The sequence below is a fragment of the Misgurnus anguillicaudatus genome, chromosome 18 (genome assembly GCF_027580225.2).
Source record: "Misgurnus anguillicaudatus chromosome 18, ASM2758022v2, whole genome shotgun sequence".
Taxonomy (NCBI): Eukaryota; Metazoa; Chordata; class Actinopteri; order Cypriniformes; family Cobitidae; genus Misgurnus; species Misgurnus anguillicaudatus.
The window spans coordinates 15,930,711-15,956,560 of record NC_073354.2 but is presented as its reverse complement, the minus strand read 5'-3'; the positions used below and the strand labels follow the sequence as shown (position 1 = coordinate 15,956,560).

The window sequence follows — 25,850 nt, the reverse complement described above, 5'->3', positions numbered from 1 at the left end:
GTCTGTTGATTCTACATCTACCATCATAATTGTGAGGAGAATGCAGATGCGTATAACGCATGTCTTCTATCTCTTGGTCTTATACATCTATGGCCTAAATCTCACGAGATGTTGGGTTTAAAGTTAGTTTTGGGGGTACAACCCTATATCACGAAATTACGTAACTATAGCGCGCATGGACCAACGTGAAAATGTCACATTTTGCCGTGTTTGAGCGTGAGCATGTCACGCTTTTCTGTTTGTGTCCTTGTCACGTATTGGTTACTCAACTTTTTTGTCCTATTTTCAAACCATTGTTGCTTCGGTTTAGGGTTAGATTTGGTGCTTGCGTTATATATCACTTTATAAAAAACTTTTTTTTTATTTTTTTATATTTTCTAAACTTTAACCAATTGTCGCCTGACGCTGGGGTTAGAGTTGGGTTTGGGTAGGGATGTCATTTTATGTAAATCTAACCCTAAATCGATGCGACAATGGTAAGAAATTAGGACAAAAAAATTGAGTAACCAATACGTGACAAGGACACAAACAGAAAAGTGTGACATGCTCACGCTCAAACACGGCAAAAACGTGACATTTACACATTGGTTCATACGTGCTATAGTTATGTAAATTCGTGATATTGGGTTGGGGGGTAGGATTAGGGTTAAAACAGTGAAATACAGCTACAGCATAAATCCTGTGAAAATTCGGGTTAGGTTTGGGTTAGGATTAGGATAAAAACAGCGCTCATTCGGCAAGATTTCATGTGATTTCCCTTCTTGCCACAGCTCCATCTCTTTTTACGTCATGTATTCTTGGTCAACCATTGTTGAGAATGACACGCTTTCTTTTTCCAGTTGTTTTGACTCTCCGACTAAGGTAAACTTAGTCATTTATCTACTGGGAAAATCTTAAGGCTATCAAAAGTTGTTTGTCTATATAAAATAGCTGTATTCTGCACATTTGACTAGCATGCAATAATTTTTTCCAAATATAATAATTTAAGGTTCTGGTACGATACGTGGACATTTCCAATCTGGCAACACTGTGCAGGAGCATGTGACGTCACAAACCAATGAATCGATAATGTAATTAGTTGACATCTATTTTCATAAGTGATTAATAGCGTTTTTATCAATTAGTTGTTGCATATATTAGTGCTGCATTTAGGCAAACATTGTAGCTTATGGCTCTGTTCCAAAACCTTGTGAGCTGTCTACATAAGCAGATGCCATCTAAAACCGCACCATAAGAATCATAGAGCCTCATAAGCAATTCGTTTGGATGCTACACATATAAGCAGAAACTTGCATCGTTAGCGCTCTTCTGATGTCTTTGAATTGTGTCTCCATATATGCAGCTACAGTAACTAGGTTTGGTAACAGAGATTAAGTCTGCAGTCTTGTTTTGCAATCATTTGCCAGATGCGGTGCATTTGGGCAAACATATGTTCCATTGTAGCTTCGGTATAAGGCAATTTTCTGACACTGTGATGTCCAAACAGACACCGACCGCAGAGTACAGGCTGCCTAGTGCTGCTTTTGCCCTGTGGGACAGCTATATCTGGATAATGCCTCAGGTGTCTTGTAGACTTTTAGGCAACGACCCCCATCATCCATCATTCTCTCCGTCCGTTTCCTCATTGTCTGTCACTCACTTTTTCTGATTCTTTTTCCAGGTCGCATTATATATATCATCATCTGATTTAAAATCTCTCTTGCCTTTGTAATACAATTCATTACAAATCACTCTATATTCCAGATAAACAACAGTACAGTACCAATGCATACTGTATGTCTGCTACGCCCAAGTCCTTAATATAAATGTAACGTGTTGGTCTTTTCTGACACATAACTGAAAAGGCTTGAACAGACCAGCGTGCTATTTTCATACACCCTACCAATAAGTGCACTCGCTTGACTTCCCCTACTTATCCTTTCACTGAGTTCATTGTTCATGTGGCCGTGCGGAAAGACTTTTTCTCTGTAATGAGAGAGAGAGAGTGACCCGGACTTACTCTGGTCCTCTTGTAATGTTGTGCTTGAACATTCATGTGATGTGACTTAAATGGGAGCAGCACTGTTATTAATGTTTTACCTCTTTTCCCACCCTGGAAGCCTTTAAAGAACAAGAATGATGTATTTTATGAAGAAAAAAGTAGGATGAGGTTTTAGAAAAAAAAATGTTAGTAAGGAAATGCTGTTTTTTTCCGAAAGTATGCACTGTAAAATAAGGTGGCAGAAATGTACTGTTAAAAATAAGGTGACAATGCAACTAAATAAAATGTCATCAAATATGGGACTTTTCATTATAAAATTACTACTTTATATTTTTTAACTGCAAAAGCACATCTATTGTAATGCTAAATATGTTTAAGATGTTTAATTCTGTAAAGTACTGAAAGTGTTTTACACGGTCTTATTGTGTTAAATCTAAAAGATTTGTTCACCATCTACTGTAACTATTTAATAAATGTACAGGTTTTTACCTTAGCAGTCTAATTCTTTTTGGAATAAAAATAAAATTACATTTTTACAGTAGGTGTTCTCCATAAAGATCAGACTGTATCCTGTGTAGGACCCAAGTGACCCAGCTGACTTTGTGGCAATGAGCTCAAAAGATAAACTTCCCACCAGTTTAATATTAATGAGACGCAGCGACTTCAAACGAGGCTCCTCGCTGGACGCAACTTCTGTTCTCTTCATGTCTCCGGCATGTCATAATGCATTTCATTATAAAGTCATAAAGTAACATTATGCCTTTATGAACAGCCCCAAGGTCCCAACTGGCTGTTTTTAATAGAAAACAGAATAGAATAGGAAAGATTAGACTTAAGTTTGCAACACTTTCATAGGAGGTATAAAGAAAGCTCCTTTTTGCAATGTGATGAATGTTTTTGCAATAGAGCCTTCAGGACAAATATTAAGTTTAATGTTGTATAGAATACAAGCGGTGAGAGTGGATTTTTTTTCAGCATTCAGTTTCAAAGAGAAAGTAGCTAAACCTGCCTTACTAAAAATTAATGTGGCCTTATATGGAGCACTGCTAGCTGTATAGAAAAGTCTGTTTGAGAGCATATATTTGCTGATATATAATTTAGCTTTTTCTCTACCTGACAGGATGGACCAAGTTTGCCAGGCTAACCAGGGCATTAACCAATAGCCGGGGCACATTGCAGCAGCTGGCGCCCATTAACAAGACCGAGGTCAGCCACAAGCATTCGCGACTGGCAGAGGTGAGTTTCACCAAAGGCTATAGATAATAACAAAACAGTGATAATACTACAGTATGAATGAGGAAAAGTGTAAAATGCTCGGGATGGCCACTCTATTGTTAGAAGCCCCGCCTTCTAGAAAAAAGAGCCAATCATCAACCGTTTAGTCTAATAAGGTGCTTTGTACAGAGTGTTGTGAAGTACTTACCAGCTTTGCACATGCAATTCATGGTTAAAATGCGTTATCTTAAAAGGCCAACATTTTTACAAGATGTAATATAAGTCTGAGGTGTGCCTAAAATATGTGTAGTGAGTAGTGAACACACCAGTGGCAGTCGGTGACTTTTTTCGAGGGCGCTCGAAAGTTTGTCACAACATGTATGTAGCCCGTCATGTGTGTGGTTCCTTTTTTCAAAATACGTGTTCTGCGCATCGAGAGATCCTGTGTGCATCACGTGTCTTGTCAAAACAAGCGACTGCTGCTGCAGACACGTCCAAAGGTTTTAAGATAAAAGAGACGCTCGCATTTGCCAGATACTTGCATTCTCATGCCTAATCAGCGTTTACTGTTAAGTGAGTGTCTTGCATGTATTTTGTGAACATGAGCGTCTCTTTTATCATAAACAGTTTTGACACTTGTGCAGCAGGCACTTCTTTTGACAAAACACGTGATGCACATGGTTTACATGACGCAATAAACACATATTTTGAAAACACAAGCAACATACACGACACTCCGAACACTTTTTTTGAATTACCGCCCCTCGGATGAGCAGTCACGAGCCGCCACTGGAACACATGCACTGCAAGTCGTGAACAAACACACACCCAATGCAGTGGGCAGCTATCCCAGTTCCCGGGGAGCAATTATGGCCTTGCTCAAGGGCATCACAGTTGCAACTCACCGGCCGTAAGACTCAAAGTGGCAACTCTCGGGTTACAAGCCCGACCCTCTAAAGGTACATTCACACAGGCCGAAAGCATTAACGATTGACGGAAGGGTTGTCTGAAGCGTGCCCAACAGCCAATCACAGTGGCTGCAACACATGCTCCGGTCCTCCATAAACGTAATTGGCTGGCTTTGCCGAGGTTATTTGAATAAGGCGATCTGACGCACACGTTGCCGCTTGAAAAGTTGAGAAATGTTCAACTTCTGCAACGCATGACATCACCCATTAAAAGTGAATGGGAAGCGTTAACGCTTACGCCCTGTGTAACTGTATTGTAACCACTAGGCTACAACTGCCCCATAAGATACTTTGGTTAAAAATAGATACATTTTCTCTTTTTTTAGCCCCATTAGTGATACAACGTGCTAATAAACACATTTAAAAAAGCTTTTTGATAAACTTAACCATTCAGTCAGTGGCAGTGGGCGGGACTTTGTTAGTGTGACATCACATTAACAAAAGAAAATAAACAGCATGTTGAATGAGACTGTTCTGGTTTAATGGGGATTAAAAAAAGAGATGTCGGTAGATTTTTTGTAGATGAATTGTAGTGTGTTCACACACTGCTAACACACATTTATGTCCAAACGCCTTGTTAAATTGGGTTAACGATTTAATGTGAGGTTATCAAGCTATTTTAGAAATATATGTCTTCCCCATTTAAGTGGATATATAGGACTTGGTCTTGTATCGCTGAGGGAGTAGCCAGAGGTGTTACAAAAATCTGCTGAGTGCAAAGACTTTCCTTAAATAGGCTTTGCTATCACATACAAGCCGGTTTTATTCTATTAGTGAAGACATTTCACTTATATCTTTTAGGGGCAGTTTCCCAGACAGGGTTTAGATTATTTCAGGACTAGGCCATTGCTATATTAGGACATTTAAGTAGTTTTTACAAACAAACCTTAAAATAAACAATACTAGTGTGCATCTTGAGACAAAACAATGGCACTGATATATGTTAAAGAAACAGTATGTAAGAAATGTATTTTAATGAATCATAAAATGGCCATGATAAGTCACTAGACATTAAGAAATCATTTTCATTTCAAATACTTATATCACTGACAACAGTGGTCTGGCCAGGATATTGTCATTTAAAAAGTAAAGTGGCAGCCATCAACTGATGTTTATGTTGTCATGTTGTGTATTGGCCACCAGTTGTGTGATTGCAATACCAGTTTTAGCCACAAGTTTTGTAATTGCAGTACCAGTTTTGGCCACAATCCTACATACTGTTCCTTTAATCTATGTTAGTACAAGGTGTTTTGAAAATTAAGGTAGCACAAACTTGCATTTTAGTCTGGGACTAGGATAAACCCTGTCTGGGAAACCGGCCAATAGACATCCATGGTTTAAATACCAGGCTAATGATTATTTCTGATGATCCCCTAACCTTAACCGTACACTTGAATGTATACCTCATTCAAACCTCCTTTACTCTTTTCACTATGAGGACCACTTAAATTTTTTTTTTATTCATTTTTGAACGTTTTACTATATTTGTGAGCTATTTTCGTACATGATACCTATCTACATTCATGTTTATCAATATTTACCCCCCAATAACCCCACACATATTTGACCTCATACTGTACAAGAGGTCACTCGTTCTCTCTCTCTTTGTGCTCTGTCCCACATCGCAGAAAGAGTTAAGTCTGACTTCATTCCCAGACAAATAAATGACTTAGTGACTTAGCTGTGTAATGACTGCTGATGTAAGCTCTATGTCTCTCTAAGTCTTTGGTGTATTATTTCTTACGATGCCCTTACAACATTAATAGACTCTTAATTCATGAGGCATATATTGCTTACAGTGCATGATTTTGGCAGGGGAAGAGACTAGCTTGAATCAGCATGAATTTTCAACCTCACTCCTTTCATCTCAGACCCCCTAAAATGTGCAACTAATTCTGCTATCGGTGCCCTTAAAGGGGACATTTTACAAGACTTTTTTTTAAATACCATATAGATAATTTATTATAACATGTTAAAATTGCCACTTTGTAGGTTTGAGCAAAACTGTGCCGTTATTGGGTGTGTCTTTTAAAATGCAAATGAGCTGATCTCTGCACTAAATGGTAGTGTCGTGTAGGGATAGTGGAGATTAGGGGGCGGTATTATCCCATTCTGACATCACAAGGGAGCCAAATTTCAATGACCTGTTTTTTTTCCACTTACTTGTAGAGAATGGTTTACCAAAACTAAGTTACTTGGTTGATCTTTTTCATGTTTTCTAGGTTGATAGAAGCACTGGGGACCCAATTATAGCACATGGAAAAAATGTAGATTTTTATGATATGTCCGCTTTAAAAATATGTGATTGTCTGGTTTGTTTTGACATAGTTAACGTCCCATAACATTTAAAAAAAGAAAAACACTTTATTTCCCTTTCTCAAACACACTATATTTCTTTGAAATTAATCAAATGAAACCAAGTTTTTCACAGATCTTGATAAACAGATGCAACTTGAATTCATTTTTAAATGTTGTCAGTCGATCAAGATTCAGATTTGCAATTTCTCACACGTTTTAATTAAAATATAACAGGTCAATATATCAGTTTTCTATACAGTACTTGAGAACTGAACCCATAGCATTGTCTTATTCTTTCTTCTTTTTTGTATACTCATTCAGTTTCTCTTTTACTGTCTCAAAGGCTCTTCAGCTGGGCTCTGACATCCTTCCTCAATACAAGCAAGAGGCTCCTAAAACTCCACCTCATATTATCCTGCACTACTGCACCTTTAAGACCACATGGGACTGGGTCATTCTCATCCTCACCTTTTACACGGCCATCATGGTTCCCTACAACGTCTCCTTTAAAACCAAACAAAACAACCTGGTGTGGTTGGTTCTGGACAGCGTGGTGGATGTCATCTTCCTAGTGGATATTGTGTTGAACTTTCATACTACTTTTGTGGGTCCTGGGGGAGAGGTTATATCTGACCCAAAGCTCATACGTATGAATTACTTGAAGACCTGGTTTGTCATAGACCTGCTGTCTTGCCTGCCCTATGACATCATCAATGCCTTTGAAAACGTGGATGAGGTAAGCACAATGTTTACATTTATTTATATTAAGTGACATTTTCAGATAATTTACTCACCACCATGTCATCCAAAATGTTGATGTCTTTCTTTGTTCAGTCGAGAAGAAATTATGTTTTTTGTGGAAAGCATTCCAGGATTTTTCTCACTTTAATGGACCCCAACACGTAATAGATTTAATGCAGTTTAATATTGCAGTTTCAAAGGGCTCTAAATGATCTTAAACGAAGCATAAGGGTCTTATCTTGCGAAACGATTGTCATTTTTGTCAAGAAAAATGCCCTTTTATACCACAATTTCTTTTCTTCCGCCGGTCGTGTGACACGCCAGTGCGACCTCACGTAATACGTCATCACGTCAAGAGGTCACGGATGACGTATGCGAAACTACGCTCCAGTGTTTACAAGTGTGGAGAAAGAGGACCGTTCCGACGTTGTTGTATGTGGAATGATACTAATTAACGTCTTCGTGTCAGTTTATTGTTTAAAATGCTCTGCAAATGTGCGTTTCATATATGTAACACGTGACTTTTCTACGTCATTACGCAATTACGTGAGGTCGCGCTGGCACGTCACACGACCAGAGGAAGAAGTGAAGTTGTAGTTTAAAAGTGCATATTTTTTATTTTTCTGGCCAAAAATGACAATCGTTTCACTAGATAAGACCCTTATGCCTTGTTTGAGATCGTTTAGAGTCCTTTGAAACTGCAATTTTAAACTGCATTAAAACTTATAAGTGTTGGAGTCCATTAAAGTCCATTAAAATGAGAAAAGTCCTGGAATGCTTTCCTCAAAAAGCATAATTTCTTCTCGACTGAACAAAGAAAGACATCAACATTTTGGATGACATAGTGGTGAGTAAATTATCTGGATTTTTTTAAGAAAATTGACTAATCCTTTAAAGATGAGCGAGCATTTAACATTTAGTCTAAGTAAGAGACAGAGAGATCAAATTACAGTAAATAGCAAGGAATGGGAGAAACAGTGAGTTGTGAATCAAATTGCTTTGGATATACAGTAGCTATAAAGTATTCATTATGTTTAAATAGCAAAAATTGACATGAAAGGATAATTTAACTGAAACAGACCTGAAACCTGGCAAGTTTCCTCTTGATATAATTTACTCTGCATACCATGATTTTCATTCAAATTATTGTTGACTAAAAATCTTTTGAGCGGTAATTGTTTTACAATCCATTCGATGAGACGTAATACATCTGATTGATCTCAAATGACCCCCAATGAAAAAAGCAAAATTTAATAAACCACCTCTTTCGCTTTTAGTATCCGAAGTTATGTTTATGCAGTATTCCAATTAAATTTTCTCAGCTCGGCTTTTGCATTATAATTGATCCTCCTCCGTGTTGCTAAAGTTGGTGATTATTCATCTCTGAATCTTGTTTGTGTGGTAATTATAGTTTGCTCAGGACTTCTCCAGCACAGATTTCTATTTCTTACAGCAACTTGCATTCCCCATCTCATGCGTATGCGCCCAGCTTTGTTTGCATCTGTAAAGCTATATTTTCCTCGCCGGAAAGGAGTGAGTTTTAGACTTAGCCATCCTCACCCTTACTAAATCAGATCCACTGCATGGCTGAAACCATTATTGGCATCTCTTTCCGAATCAGTTGCTTTTCACAGCGCTGGACATTAGCTTAATTGATTTCAACCCAGCCAGACAGTTCAATGATAAGTGCGCTGGTAGACTCGCAGAGTCTCTGTAGATCTGTGTTTAAAGCAAGGACTAGGATGGACTGACTGACTATGAAGGCTGAAGGACAAGAGATATTGTGATATAAGTTGATAATGTCTGGCAGTGCTCGGAGCCGCTGTGATATATTTTTGCCACAAGGGGCAGCATTTGCCAAACTAGTAGATGCTGCTAATTCTCCACTTGAATTAAATTAATGACGGTATGTAAGGCCTCAGATAAACTCGTACATCTGTGTTTTGGGTGTAAAGCCCTGCCAGAGATCTTACAGAGATCTTGTTTTTTTATGCTTCTGTGTACTTGGAGTTCTTTCAGAAGGATCAGCGGGAGCTTTAACTCGCCGTGTTCATATTTTATTTTGTTTCATTTGTCTTGAGGCACAGTGCAGCTAATATGAAAAGCTGAGAGAAAAGTGCTAATCCCAAAAAACTTTAAATGGGGGCAGTCGACTTAATGAATGCAGGTTGAATTGGGCGGCTGTTAGCGTTCTGAATAAATAAGATTTACCTTTAAGCTTCTTTACAGTAGTAATCTCTCTATGCATATGTAAGATGTGATATATTTATTCAATAAAAAGCCTCTATGGTTTCTTTCCCATGCCCATCAGTTCACGGTTGCCCTGGCAACGGACATCATCTTCCAATTGTGGCGATGCTGTCAGTGCCTTAATTTTTGCATCATTGAAACAATCAATAAAATCCCAAACCTGCCATGTTCCTGTACTTCAATAAAATGTTTCCTTTTTTGTAAACCTGCAAGCACAGCTGTATCAGCCATGTTGTGTATTAAATGGAATTGAGAAAGAAATAAGAGTTCATCTGGGGTCTTCTTTGGTTTAAAGTGGGACGGGAGCCTTTGATTGTTTGTTTTGGCTTTTATTCTTTGTTCTAGACAATAATTCTCTAATGGTACCTTCAATTTAATATTACAGTATTGTACCTTAGAAGTGGGAACATTTTGGATATTATGTCCTATATAGTTTGCAGGATTGGTTTAGCATAACATTTAAGTTTATATAAATAGACTTTTCAGGAAATGGTCAAAATATTGCTGTCACTGGGACCAGTAGCCTTTAAAGGGGACATGGCACAAGACTTTTTTTAAGATGTCCAATAAATCTTTGGTGTCCCCAGAGCACATATGTGAAGTTTTAGCTCAAAATACCATATAAATAATTTATTATAGCTTGTTAAAATTGCCACTTTGTAGGTGTAAGCTAAAATGTGCCGTTTTAGGTGTGTCCTTTAACATGCAAATGAGCTGCTGAAATTCAAACACTGATCACAATGATGGTCGTTTGTTGCAATTGAAACTCAATTGTGCTTTTCTTTGCACTAAATGGCAGTGCTGTGGTTGGATAGTGCAGATTAAGGGGTGGTATTATTATAATAAGACCTCCTTATGACATCATAAGGAGAGCCAAATTTCAACGACCTATTTTTTCATGTGCTTGTAGAGAATGGTTTACCAAAACTAAGTTACTGGGTTGATCTTTTTAACATTTTCCAGGTTCATAGAAGCACTGGGGACCCAATAATAGCACTTAAACATGGAAAAAGTCAGATTTTCATGCCAGGGCCCCTTTCCAAATTTCATACAATGTACCATTTAGGTACAGATACATTAATTTGATAGCAATATGTACCTCTGGGATACTAATATGAACTCCTTAGGTGCAAATCGGTACATTTTAAAAGGGTAGAGCCCCAGTAACAGCTGGGGTACATATTTTGACAGTGTGTGATGTTTTAGAAAATGTAGACCTCATGCTATTCGTATGACTTGTAATTTGATCAAACTACTACTAAAAAACGTATTTAAAATTAAAACATCAGAAAAACTTTGAAACAAAGTCAGAGGAATGCAGATCAAGAGAATTACATTTATAAGAAGAGTCGATAAAGGGCTAAAAGAGAACCAGGAATGTGAAACAAGAACAGTGTTTATGAAGTGAAACGTGAGATTCAATTGATACAAATCACATCAGCAAAGAATCAGAGCCATAATAGATTTTATGGAGAGGCCAAATGACAATTTGAGTCAAGCATCTCAGTTTTCCTCATGCATTTATGCTTTTGTCTCTCTTTATCAGGACTGTATCTCTGCTGTGCCTACTGTATATATTTACTGTACCAGCAGAGAGAGAGAGAGAGAGAGAGAGAGAGAGAGAGAGAGAGAGAGAGAGAGAGAGAGTTTGAATTAAAGCTAATGGCCACTGGCACACCTGCTGTTGAAATGTCATACTCGGCTTTCTCAGTTGGCCGCCAGTGAATTGTTTCTCTCCCAAACCTGACAGAAACTACATCTGCAGTAAGACACGTGTTGAGCTGACAGGTGTTAAAGCTAGTGTGCACTGTGGCAGACCCCTAGTTTAAATGCAGCACTGCAGTGCAGGCGATCGATTAAATATTATTATTATTAATATATATAGTGTACATAACATAGAAAGCAAAGCAAAGAGTATTAGTACTGGTCATTGATGTTAAACATATTAAATCCTGCAAATATGATTAAAATAAGAAGCATTGAGCTGTGCAGCTGTCTGATATAGAATTGGCATGCAGCTGTCAGGTGCTCTCCTAAGGGCTGGACCCCATTTGTCTTTTATCCCTGTAAGACACATGCATTGTCTATTAATTATGCCAGTTTCTAAACTACATGATAGTTTACAAAAAAATAAAATTTTCTCATAATAACTGTGTGAGATGTGCAGAGTTTGAATGTCTTGAATGTTAAATATTTTTTACAATTAAATAAATTAGTTCTGGCATGCAAGAAATTTGTTTTGGCTTGTGGAAATTTTGAGCTCTTACATACATGTTGGCATATGTGTTTTACGGGGACAATATACATTTATATTAACATAAACTAAAGTACTATCTACACAGAGTAAAGTGGAAACCTATTTCCAATTGTTTGCAAATTGGGTATAGTGTATTGCAGCAGTATAAAAATAAATACATATTTGCATAATGTACTCTGTAATTTTTATTAGATACCGCCTTAGATAATATTGTACTGTTAAAATGACCATCATGACTGTACTATCAGTTACATGTACAGAGCATCTGTGTGCTTTTCAAAATTCCAGTCTGTTCTTCTGGCTTTCCCCCACTCATCTCCCTCCGGACTCCATTTACCATAATCCTGTTTTATGTATGTAATCATCCTCACCTGCCAGCCATCATCCTCATCAACTCCACTCCATATATATTCTGTCGGTTTTCCCCATTGTTGTCTGGTCTACGCTATAGTTACATTGTGTTGTGTACCTTACACCTAGTCTGTATGTTTCTCGAGTTTATCATTGTTTATTAAAGGGGACATATCATGGAAATCCACTTTTTCCATGTTGGGTCCCCAGTGCTTCTATCAACCTAGAAAATGCAAAAAACAACAACAAGTAACTTAGTTTTGGTAAACTATTCTCTGCAAGCATGTCAAAATAGGTAATTGAAATTTGGCTCCCCTTGTGATGTCAGAAGGGGATCTTATTATAATAATTCCACCCCTTAATCTGCACTATCCAACCATGGCACTGCCATTTAGTGCAGGAAGAGAGCGAGAGAAAAAAAAAAGACTGCACATTTGAGTTTTAATTTCAACAAACCATCATCATGGCGATCAGTGTTTGCATTTTATCAGCTCATTTGCATTTTAAAGGACACACCCAAAGATGGCACATTTTTGTTCACACCTACAAAGTGGGCAGTTTAATTAAGCAATATCGCTCGAGTAGGAGTGTGATATAGCTCTATATCATCACGGCTGTGATTAGGCCAGAGGCACGAGGCCGCAGGCCGAGTGCTCCGAGAGCGATATTGCTTTTATACAACAGTTCGACGGCACACGTTTGAAAAACGAAAACTAGAAAACAACAACGGAGTTATTTTAAAAGCCTCTTTGTTTGAGAACTACTTCTTCCGCCACGGATTTGAGGGCGGCCAGAATGACAGGTAAAACTTTCGGCTGCTTTGAAGCTCATAACAACTCAATGGACAGAAAAGCCGTTTCTTTATATTACCTTTTCTTGGTCACAAAGTGTAGTTTTAAGATTAGTTCAGTCGAGAATGTATCTGTATTATATTTAAATCTGCAGTCGATTAGTAAAGATAGCGCCTGTTTGAACGTTTGCTTAGTGAGATTCGGTACGAATGAGAACCAAAGCATGAGCGGACATCAGTGTTCACTCGCCCCGCTGACCACCGCCCTCTCTGGGCTACATTTCTGAAAGGGATTCCCCGGCTCCCCTGTTGGCCTTGTTTGTTTATGATCGTCAAAATGAGATCAAATCAGCAGTATTTGGTGTCATGATCAAACTTGTACTTGTTTTTTTATTCATATTTAGTGTCTTTTGTGTTGTTATTGTTTTGGCGCGAGGTAAAAGTTAATAAAACTATACTTGTGAAACCGAACGTTACTATTGCTTTCTCATTTATTCTTAACGCGATACGAGCCCTCGATTATTATTATTAAACTTTGTTCTTGTCAGTACTATACAAAACGGTTTTTTATAAGTGTCAGAGAGATGTTTTTGCATGCTGCTTATAAATATACCAGTGGCGATATCTCATAACATGTTTTAATAGTCAGGTCACGATAAAGTAAATGATCAATGTCCACATTTAAAAGCTGCGGGGCTTACCTGCAGTTCCACGGTGTTTTCGCATTCTGATAAAAGATATAGCTCCAGAAAAAAACGAGTGTTTATATTCCTCTTTCCAAGTGTTAAGCGTCCACACGATGTGACAAGACATTTCTCCCATTAACTTTAACGTAACATCCAAGAGCGCTGATCTTTGACGGAATAATACTTCTGATTGGGGATTCACAGACTGATTTATGAGCTAGTAAACTAATGAGACACACGGAGAGTGATTCACACAGCGCGTCTGTGTTTTTCCATTCAGAGATGAGCCTGCTTAGGACCTCCATTCACTAGGTGGCGGAATAATACGAAAGGTGAAGCGGTTACAGTGCCGTTATCAGTACAATATCGTATAGCTCTTAGCCAATCAGATTCGAGAACCAGAAAGAACTGTTGTATAACATGTTTTAATAAATTATCTGTATGGTATTTTGAGCTAAAACTTCACATATGTAGTCTGGGGACACCAAAGATTTATTTGATATCTTAAAAAAGTCTTGTGAAATGTCCCCTTTAAAGTTTATTTGTTATTTTGATATTCTCCATCTCCTTCGTCATCTTCCACACAAGCACCGTTACAGTAGTATAGTACTGTACCTGAGGGTAGACATAGAATGCAAAGGTCTATTTCTTAATTACTTTTTTGTCTCGTTTTCTAGTGAAAATATAGCCCTAAAATAGGATATGCTTACTTGAGAAGCTTAATGGTCCGGTTCAGAAAGGAGATTTAGTGAAACCCCTGAGTATGTTAACCCTGAAATGAGGGAAACTGAGTTTTACGTTTTATAATGGGGAGTATGTTTAAAGGGATAAGTCATCTAAAAATTAAAATTAATCTTGTGTTGTTACAAACCTGGATATATTTCTTTGTACTGATATACACGAATTAAGATATTTTGAGGAATGTTCGTAAATAAACATTCACTTCCATAGTATTCTTTTTTCTTACTATGGAAGTGAATGGGGCTCACGGACGGTTTGGTTATCCGAACAAAGAAATGTATACAGTTCCTTGTTATTATAATATGTAGACTTACGTTGATCATGCTTTTGAACAAAATAAACAAAAAACATGTACGTGTATTCTATATCCATCATTCTAAATATATACAAATTTTATTTTATGTTTTTAAGTTTGTAAACAGAATTAGCACACTGTATTTGAAAACAGTGTCATGTTAAAAAAAACAATTTGAAATGATTCGAGCTTTGTGACATGGTGCATTATCCTGCTGGAAGTAGCCATCAGAGGATGGGACATGGTGGTCATAAAGGGATGGACATAATCAGAAACAATGCTCAGGTACACTCTTAAAACAAATGTGTTAAAAACAACACATTAGTGTTGATTCTGGGACAACACACTAAATGTGTTGTCCCAGAATTCACCCATCGCTGTGTTATTATTGAAACAACACATTTTGTGTTACTTTTAACACAACATGTGTTATATTTTAAGAAAATCAACAGAAAATGACACATAATGTGTTAAAAGCTTACCACATAATGATGTGTAAAAAATTAACACATCCTTTCTAAGAGTGTAGACCGTGGCATTTAAACGATGCCAAATTGACACTAAGTGGCCTAAAGTGTGGCAAGAAAACATCCCCCACACCATTACACCATTACATTAATGAGAAATTGAACAGGTGTTCCTAATAATCCTTTAGGAGTGTGTATACTGATATGTATAAATGTATGTAGAAATAATAAGATGTGTAAATATACTTTTAAATAGTTTATTAATCATTTATTTATACTTTCTAAATTATCTCTTATGAAGCACGGACACTCTTAAATAATAATGTAATTATGTGCTTCTCAATTATTTTCTGTCACGCCCCCCCTAGGAAGAGGTAAACATTTCGCGCCCCCCCAACTCTCCGCCGCGACTGTAAATAGTATAATTTGTCTATAAAATTACATATCTGCAAAACATTGTATTCTTATTAACATTGAGAAAACACAAAAAAAGAAATATCGATCACCTTACAACAAAGAATAACTTTATTAACATTGTTTTTTAGTCTGTAACAGAAAAGACTTAAAATGCATCAATTTGCCTGAAATAAAAAAATCAATCCTTATTTAAAGTATAATATTTTTTGACCATTTGATACTGAAAAATTAAATATAATCAATAAATAATAAAAAAAACACAAGCGGCTTATCAGCGTGATTGGGGTGTAATGTCTTTAAAAATCACTTCCTGAAAAAGTATTTTCCCTGGGGTCTCGGGCGCCCCCCCTGGTGTCGCTTCGAGCCCCCCCTGGGGGTCCCGTTCCACTATTTGAGAAGCACTGCTTTAATGGAATAGTTCACCCAAAAATGTACTTACTCTTTGTGTTATTCTAAACCTGTATGAGTTTCTTTATTCTATTAAACACAAAATAAGATATTTTGTAAATGATGTCAAAATATCTTATTTTGTGTTCAACAGAAGAAGAAAACTTATACAGGTTTAGAACAACATGTGAGTGAGTAAATTATTGTCATATTTGCATAAACTATCCTTTTAATTTAAAAATGATAAATTGATCATAAATAAAGTATGAAAATACAAATATTAAACAGATTACACAAGCTCAGAGGTTATTTTATGAATGCAAAAGTGATGTTTTGATATAAATCGTCTGCCTTTGTCTTTCTGATTTAGGATCCCATTGCAGACTCTTCTGCAGTGGCCCACTTACCATCTACGGCCCACTCGCCACGAAACGCCACACGCACAGAGGACTCAGTGTTACCTGTGAGTTAAATCACTTTCTAACTGACCCTCCTAAGAAAGTAGCCTTCCTCCTATTGTTTATCGACCCCATTTTCATATTTGCACGACAGTTCGGTTAACCTCTCCCCTATTTATTGTTGAAAATGTGCTGATGGCTCTGTAATTTATGCTAATGTTGTCTCAAATGCTGCATCCCTTAGTGTGTTTGTTTATCTAAAGTGATTTTAGATGCGAGTCAATTCAAATTAGACAGCACAAGCTTAGTTCTCTGCGCCCTGACACACGACTATGCAAGATGTTTTTCATAAATAGCCATTAATGTTTGTCTTCCATTATCTTCTGACACAAGTGTGGGGATGTCACATCCTACTGAACATTTCTGAGCAAACGTTACCTTCTAATGTTCACATCCAATAGCTAGGGTAAATTTCACTGCTACCCATTGATATGGCCGAAGTTCCCCTTACACACAAACAGCATAACAGTTTACTAAATGCTAAATAAGCACACATGCAAATTACTCCCCAAAAATGATAAATTACTCAGAAAAGTATCCATTAGGAACGGCACTGCCTGGAGAGTTGCATGTGCACAAAATTAGCATCAGCTCTTCGCTAGTGTAATAAAAGCCTAAGGTTTTCATGCAATAACGCAGAAAGAACACATCTATTTTTACCTTGCTTCCTCCACTGTCAGTGTCTTGGGGAAATTGCTCCTTTCAGGGACATAAAGCATGTTTGAGAAATTAGCCTTTTGATTGCGTGACAGCTGGAACAAAAAAGCAGAAATCGGCGGTGGAGGAAATGCTAATTAAACCTGTATGGTATCACGGTCACTATTTATAACAGCCCCAGTCTGACAGTCTGCTTCCAAAGCAGTTGAGGATGCAACAATTAAGTATACTTACATCTCAGACCCTTATTTCACTCCTGACTGCTTACAAAGTGAATTCCATCAAGTGTGCACACATACAGAATGTGACAGTTCCTATTGGTCCTACTGTTGGTTTTCTACACTCTAAAAATGGCGAGGTAATTTTGACTCATAATGGGTAAATATTGGAGAGAACACACTGCTGGGTTAAAATTGACCCAATGCTGGTTTGGTTTAACCTAATTACTGGGTTATTATTACCCCATGCGTTTTTTCACTGAGTAAATCAGTAAAAGTAGTTAAACTACAGCCAAGCTACCAATCTGAAAAAGTAATTAGTTATCCTACAACAGTGTTTCCCAATCCTGGTCCTCGAGGCCCCCCTCTCAGAAAGTTTTAGATGTCTCCTTATTTAAAGCTGACATAACACAAGACGTTTTTGCCAATCTAATGTTAATCTTGCTTACCTATAGAGTAGTATTTCATCATTCAAATGTCCAAAGAGTCTTTCGTGTTGTCAGATTTATAAAAGAAAGAACAGCCTTTCCGATTTTTGGCGGAAAGGGTCAAACACTTGAAGGTGTGCGGTAGGAGGAGCTGAGGAGTTACGAGTACGCGCAGCTTTGGATACTACTTTTGAATTCACAGCCGACATAGATGAAAATTAAACTTAATTATTTTTTAAATAACCAGCTTTACATTATACATATGATCCAAAATTGGATACTGAGTCAGTAATGAACGAACAAGAACAACAGCAGCAACGATTACAGCAGGACGTCTCTATCTGGTAATTAATCCTTGTTTGTTTATCCGCTATTTTAATAAAAAAAGCAACATAATCCGTTTTTAACTGCATTTGCCTGTTTTAAAAGATGTAAATGTTGTAAATGCAGTACAATGCCAACTGAGGTGAAAAATGTTTGCTGTTGTTGGTGTTGTTTACATTACATGCACGTATGTGCGATTGCAAACAAAACACGTGAGATTTTGATTTATTTACGCCTGTGGTTGTGACTCCTAAACGGGGTCTTTTAAAGTTTTGACCGCTCCAACAGTTGTAAACAAGTGGAAAATCCGGCGTCAAACTGAGCCTTGTTTGTAAAGCAGTCCTCTCCGAAATGCAGCCAGGGAACAAACCAACTCATTGGCAATTACATTGCTGTCCGGGAAAAACGAACTGCATCCACTGTTGTCTTAAGACAGGGAAAGCTAAATAAGGTTTTCTTCTCCTTACATCCAAAACACTTCTTTTGTCGAACTATCTTGCTAAAACAAAGTTGTCGCATGCTGTGCAGTGCCGGTGACTTGTACTCGACGGAGCAATGCTAATGCGCGTTCTCGCTCTCACTTGACGTGCAGGGCAGGCATGCTTTTCTGGGGGTAAAGGCCCATAAAAGGAATATGTCGTAATGGATACCCCCATTCAAAAAAAACTTTCCGAAACTTGTTGGAAAAAGGAGGCGTGAGTTTGGCTCAGAATGCTCAACTGCTTTTTTGACACTTTGCTTATGTTTAGCAACTTTTAAACTGTGTTAATAAGTCAGAATGCATGAAATAGCATTAAACTACACCTTTAACACACCTGATTTAAACCCATCAGCTTGTTAGGGAGACATGTTTACCATGAGATTTGTAAATTATTCCATTCCTTTTTTACTCACAATTTCTACAACTTTTTCTGATTTGGGGTTGTACAAATAACTGAATATTGTGAATGAAGAATGTTTTAAGAAAAGGATTTGGGGTTTAAAACAATGTGATAAAATTCAGTATTGTTTTATTCTGCAAAATTGCCATGAATATAGGCATAAAAAAATTAGAAAGCAGGAAAACATTTTAAATGAGAAACATTTTAATTTCAGCTCTTTATAATATTAATTATGAATAATTATTATTATTAACAAACTAAGGTATACAATTAAATCATGTGGTTTGATAAAGGTATAATTTATATCTGGATTTCTTTATCTTTTTTAATTGACAGATGCTAAAGCATTGGCGCAAACCCAACATTAGTGTTCTTAGGTTTGTTACAAAACTGTGACAGGCAAGGCAGATTAAATTTAGGAATAATGGGAAACGGATTTATCACTGAACTTAAAATAGAAATAGACATTTGATAAAGAAGCAATAAAGCGGGAAATTAATTTTGAAAGGCTATTACTCACTTGTATGTGCTTGAAGTTTTTGCACAGATTACTTATGAACATGTAAGCTTTATGGTTTGTTTCTTTAAGAGAATGAACTTGGAGAAATATGGCCATGAACAATTAATCTCTGCATTGTCATATTCTGACGTCATGCCTCGCATCACGGACATTATAATATGAGTGTGTCAACGTTACCCCTGCACATACCCAATCTTCAGACGATTTTCGCAAAGATGACAGAACAATAAATGGCAGTAAAGAACAATTTGAGTTTATGGTCTAAGAAGAGAAGACGATGCTGCTTCGCTCAGTGCGTTTAAGCATTGCAAAGGCACAACATAATGTAGCATCTGGTCATCGCTACTTGCTGGAAAAAGTATATTTAACTACTGCTAAAGCTACAGTGTTTTAAAAGTAACTGAACTACCGTCAAGCTACAGAAAAATGTAGTTAAGTTAGTAGAGTCGCTACTTGTAGTAACTATTCCCCAGAGATGCTTAAGTCGCCATGAAAATTAAATGAAAAACTGTAATTTGTTTAGTAATATTGTGTTATTTTTTTTTACAAATGACTTAGCTGTGAGCTTCATATTTTTTTTTTAATTGATGTGCCCTCATAATCTTCAATCAAAAACGCATATCTCCTCTCCTCCTCCAAACGATCTCTCTTTACTTCTCTTTACTAGCTGCTAACCTCCTCTACACTGCCATTGTTTAAATAAATGTTCATCATAAAATGTTGTTCATTTATACTGTACTTATATGTCCTGTAAGAGCGTACAATGGTAGGTATACACACTTTACTGTATTTAAAATCATTCTTCAGAATTTCACAAATGTTAATCCACAAACGTGTGTATATTTTGTATTGGCCTACCAACATACAAAATATCAGTTTGTATATATTAAGAAACCTCTAGCAAATATGTTAATCAGTGTTGTATTGTTTATTTTAAAACCTATAATCTACATTGGGCTGAACTTGACAAGCAATGTTTTAAAGCTTTTGTTTAAAGAGATACAGCATGTGTGTGGGTGTAGCTAAAAGCATGCTTTATTTTGCGTTCAGAGCCAAACTATTATATTTATCCCACACCTAGTTCTACAGACTTGACCAACATGCATCCAAACTATTAATAGTTCTTAAAAAAAAGATTTGCCTTATCAATAAGATTATTCTTCAGTGGGCATCAAGAAACCACAGGGAACCTCCCATCTTCTCCTCTTCCTCTGACATGAAAGGTGTCAGATCAAAGTGGCCTCACAGGTCTGTGGATCTATATGACACAGATCCACCTGGAATTATTCATGTTGAAGTGAACATGGTAGATCATGCCTTGAAACGCAAATTTTAAGTCATGATACGTCTTAACTACAATACCCTTTCAAGTGTATCTTATAAATAGTTGAAATACAATGGAACCCAAAAAGAAATGGGATGCTTTTGAACCAGTAGATACATTGTTTAAATTTAAGATAAAGTACACATTTTGGTTAGCAAATGAAAAGTGAAGCTGGCATCACTGGTTTGAAGATGCCACTTGGTTTGATATTTTGTATCTAATTTAATAAGCCTGCGACATTTTTAACCGTGACTTAAAGTCACCCCGTTGTCGATAATTTTATCACTTTAAATTCATCTTTGAGTAACAGCATATGTAAAAGCTTTTTCTGTGACAGGACATGTAACTGTACACCCTTTCCTCATTTAGTATGCACAAACTATGAATATGCAAATTAGTCCAGCCTCAGATAGATAGATAGATAGATAGATAGATAGATAGATAGATAGATAGATAGATAGATAGATAGATAGATAGATAGATAGATAGATAGATAGATAGATAGATAGATAGATAGATAGATAGATAGATAGATAGATAGATAGATGCCGGTGACTTCTCTTCTATGGGGCACCAATTCAAAATATATGTTCGGAGCATCATGTGTGTTGCTCGTCATGTCAATATATGTGTTTATTACGTGATGTGAACCATGTGCATCATGCGTTATGTCAAAATACATGCCTGCTGACCATGTGTCAAAAGAGCTTATGATAAAAGAGATGACGCAAGATGCACATAAGTTTACACGACGCGCCAAACACATATTTTGACACATACATTATGGCCTAGATAGATATATAGATAGATAGACCTGTTTTTACTTCAGCTTAGTATGTTTACATTGCACCCACTGAAGTGTGTAATTTTCCAACACTATACAATAATTTCAGTGTCTTCTCCCACTAATTACAGTATTCACTCAATGGTTATTATGTTATACGTTGTATTTTTTGTGTTGAAGGTCGCAGTTTAACATTCTCTTACTCGTCCTCATCTCTGTTTTCCTCACCAGGGTCTAAGCAGTCTATTCAGCTCACTGAAAGTGGTGCGTTTGCTTCGTCTGGGTCGAGTGGCACGCAAACTGGACCACTATCTGGAATATGGTGCTGCAGTATTAGTTTTACTGGTGTGTGTCTTTGGTCTGGTGGCACATTGGCTGGCTTGCATCTGGTACAGCATCGGTGATTACGAGGTCATCGATGAGGCCACCAACAGCATCAAGACGGACAGTTGGCTTTATCAGTTAGCTATTAGCATTGGCACGCCATACCGCTACAATGCCAGTGGCTCTGGCCAATGGGAGGGTGGTCCCAGTAAGCACACGCTCTACATATCTTCTCTCTATTTTACTATGACAAGCCTCACCACCATTGGCTTTGGGAACATTGCCCCAACTACAGATGGGGAGAAGATCTTCTCAGTGGCCATGATGATGGTGGGATGTAAGTAACACTTGATTTTCCTGCTTTATGGATGTTTATGTGAACTGCTTAGAGGTCACTTACTGAAAACGTAAGTGGATTGGGTGGAACCCTGCTGAAAAGACCAGGATTGCTGGCCACACATCAGGCTCTTTAACAAGCCTAACCAAAACGACAACTACTGTATAGTCAACTACCCTGCTGAAAAAAACAGCATCAAACCAGCATGGGAATTATGCTGGTCTATGCTGGTTTTTCAGCAGGGTAGCTACACCAGAAAGAACACAGCAGTCAACCAGCAATATTCAAATCATTTTAATTCAAATGTATTTATATACTGTATGATTTTTACCATATTGCATTGTTTCAAAGCAACTTCAGATGAAAAAGAAAGCATAAAAACAGGAAAATTGTTAAATATAAAGAAAATAAACATACCGAATATAAAACATGGATACAACCTAGAATATCGGTTAAGCTTTGCTCATACACCATTCAGAGTTGCACCATACCAGCATGACTATAGATGCTGGAATTAGGCAGTCTTTTCAGCAGGGAATACACTTAAAACAACATTAGGCGGGTGCTTATTGCATTCTTACCAATCAAGGCATGTCAGTAACCATAAGTGCTATTCAAAAGCATTGCAGACACATTGATAGCTATCATATAGCATCACATAATTTGATATAAAGTGCAATCTTTCATCCTAGTAGGCTTTCTGTCTGTAATAACATTTGCAATGTCCCAATAAGACCTGGGATCTTTGAAAATATTTCCTGAAATCTCTCTCTCTAAGCTGCTACATTCAATCAAAAACAAACACCACTTTGTGCTAATGGCTGGCTAGTCACTTGTCATTATCTTTACGGTATTTTCGCCCAAAGATCATGCCGGTCTGATGGCCCAGCAGCGGTGCTGGTCGGCTTTAGAGATGTTAAGCAGTTCCTTTAGTGACCTTCTAGAAATCCACATCACTTAAAGTAAGCAAGCTATGACTAAGGTGTTGCTGGTAGCATTTGGTTAAAACGGTAAGCGGTTATCCCCCAGGAGCCTGACAAACACATGAGTGAGTGAGTCAGTAAGGAAAAATGTTACAGCTGATTTCTGATTACTGTATTTTCCGGACTATAAGTCGCTCCGGAATATAAGTCGCATCAGTCAAAAATGCGTTTTGAAGGGGTAAAAAACACATATAAGTCGCGCACTATACAGTACGTCACGTTTATTTAGAAAATGATTTCACAAAATCCAAGCTGAAGAACAGACATTTAATCTGGAAAGGCAAGTTATTCAACTAAACAATAGCAGACAGAACAGCAGGCTGAATAGGTGTCCGTACATGCTAACGTAACATTAACAGTTATTTACACGATAAACAGCATATAGAACATACCTGGGAGGCTGAATAGGCTAAATTAACACGATAAGCCAAATCAAGTTCAAAAACGTCCCGAAGTCATTCCACATCACTGAATCCATTGAATTACATAAATACAGGAGTAGCATAGAGCGTACTCTCGCGGCTATAGAATCCATTGAATTACATAAATACAGGAGTAGCATAGAGCGTACTCTTGCGGCTATAGACGGTGATGGTTTTGTCTTGGTTCATATGAAATTATTTTATTTAACGTTTAAGTCTCACCAGTTCCAGGACCTGCCAAACTATGTAAAAAGTGTGACTTATAGTCCGGAGAATTCGGCATAAGAGTTTAGGAAGAGATTAATTGGGCTGCAATGTTAATAAAGGCTGTGTCTCAATCAGCTACTTAGCTCCCGAGGTAGTGGTAACGTAGGGATGATCAATGCTCACTGGTTTTTGCGTTGCATTGTGGGAATATTTAGGGAACTAACGTTCCAGTACACTGGAAGGATTTTCCAATTGAGACAGTCCTTGAAGGGACGCTCCACTTTTTTTGAAGGTGTGCTCATTTTCCGGCTCCCCTGGAGTTGAACATTTGATTTTTGCTGTTTTGGAGTCCATTCGGCTGGTCTCCGGGTCTGGCGCTGGCACTTTTGGCATGGCTTGGCATGGTCCATTGAATCTGATTAGACCATTGGCATTGCACTAAACATTAACCAAAGAGTTTCGATATTTTTCCTATTTGGAACTTGACTCTTCTGTAGTTACATCGTGTACTAAGATTGACGGAAAATTTAAAGTTGCGATTTTCTAGGCAGATATGCTAGGAACTATACTTTCATTCTGGCGTAATAATCAAGGACTTTGCTGCTGTAACATGGCTGCAGCAGGCGTAGTGATATTACGCAACTTTGATTTCCAACGGTCTTAGTACACGATGTAACTACAGAAGAGTCAAGCTTTAAATAGGAAAAATATCGAAACTCTTTGGCACAATCATCAGATTCAATAGATTGTGCTAAGCTATGTTAAAAGTGGCAGCACCAGACCCAGAGACCGGCCGAATGGACTCCAAAACGGCAAAAATCAAATGTTTAACTCTAGAGGAAGTGGAAAATGGGCATATTTTCAAAAAAAGTGGAATGATCTCTTTCTGAGTAAAACAAAATATGAGAAAAATAGAAGGCGTGGCTTGTTTTTTCCAATTTGAAATTGATTGGTCTTGAAAAGTAGGCATTGAAATAGAACTTGCGGCAGGAGGGGAGTGTTTACCAAACATCATTAGAGAAGGATGACCATTCCAGATGGGATAACAAAGTAAATAGGGTCATGTTGATTTCAAGTTTTAATTGGAAGGCTGACTAAAAATTATTCACACAAGATTCATTTGGTTTTAGGCTTTTTGTACAACACGGCTGACTTCAGGTCAGTTTAAATTGAAACAATGTTAATAATTTTCTAATTGTTGTAGTGTAGTAGTGCTAATCCTTGCTGCTGGTTTACCGCTCAGTTTTCTGTACTTTCTCTACAGACAGCAGTAGATAGATAGTTGGCATTAGTTGTTTCTGCGGTTTTATCTCACACCACTACAGTACGGTACGTTGTGTTATGTTATGTTATATTACATTAGCCAAATTTAACTATTACTAAATTATGATAAATTAAATATATTGCATTAATGAATCATATGAATTCATAAGGTTAATTCACACTGATCCAATAAACGCCAACAAACGTGTTGGTTGGAGTCTGTTGGGTCAGCGTGAAACCCCTCTTTGGCAGTTGTTGGATCAAAGTAAATGAGACTTTATAAGGTTGGTGTTTGTTAGAGATGATTGGTGTTGGTTGTTGTTGGACCTTAAAGATTTGCATATTCACACAAACCAAGTTTAATTGGCAGTTCACAATGTTTCATAGCATATTTACTGTTAATCATGTTAATCCAACTCATTCTCACTCCCCAAGGCTTCAAAATCTGAAGCATGTTCAAACGCCTTCAGCGTCGGTGTGGAGACGCGGGGGGTGCCCCTATGCGTCGCTATATGGACGAAGTGGGAGCTCCGTTGCTTTCATGCTAATCCCTCAGCGTCGGATATAGACGAAAGGGAATCCCGGAAGGTGATGTCGTCACGTTATGCGGCGATCGGCAGGATCATGCCGCTTCTGGACGGTAACTACTCAATTTTCGTTCAAAATTTTTTACCATTGTCGCTTGGGGTTGGGGTTAGAACCACTTTCTGTTACATAAAATTACATCCTAACCCAAACCCAACTCTAACCCTAAACCCAAGCGACAATGGTTTAAAAATCAGAAGACAAAAAGTATAAACCAATACAGACATCCTAACCCAAACCGGAACTCTAACCCCAACCCCAAGCAACAGTGGCTTAAAAATCAGAAGACAA

The 25,850-nt window shown here is 37.5% G+C and overlaps 1 protein-coding gene across 3 annotated transcripts in view; it reads left to right on the top strand.

Annotated features, from left to right (window-relative positions):
• The window catches only part of kcnh5a (potassium voltage-gated channel, subfamily H (eag-related), member 5a), a 130,951-nt gene that overhangs the window by 34,678 nt on the left and 70,423 nt on the right, over positions 1-25,850 (top strand). For 2 of the 3 annotated variants that reach the window (XM_055185535.2, XM_055185538.2), the window contains 4 exons: positions 3,102-3,217; positions 6,806-7,198; positions 16,215-16,307; positions 21,670-22,099. In XM_055185535.2, the coding sequence (XP_055041510.2) occupies positions 3,102-3,217; positions 6,806-7,198; positions 16,215-16,307; positions 21,670-22,099 (1,032 nt within the window). The remainder of the gene's footprint in view (positions 1-3,101; positions 3,218-6,805; positions 7,199-16,214; positions 16,308-21,669; positions 22,100-25,850) is intronic. The other variant, XM_055185537.2, reaches the window with a different exon arrangement.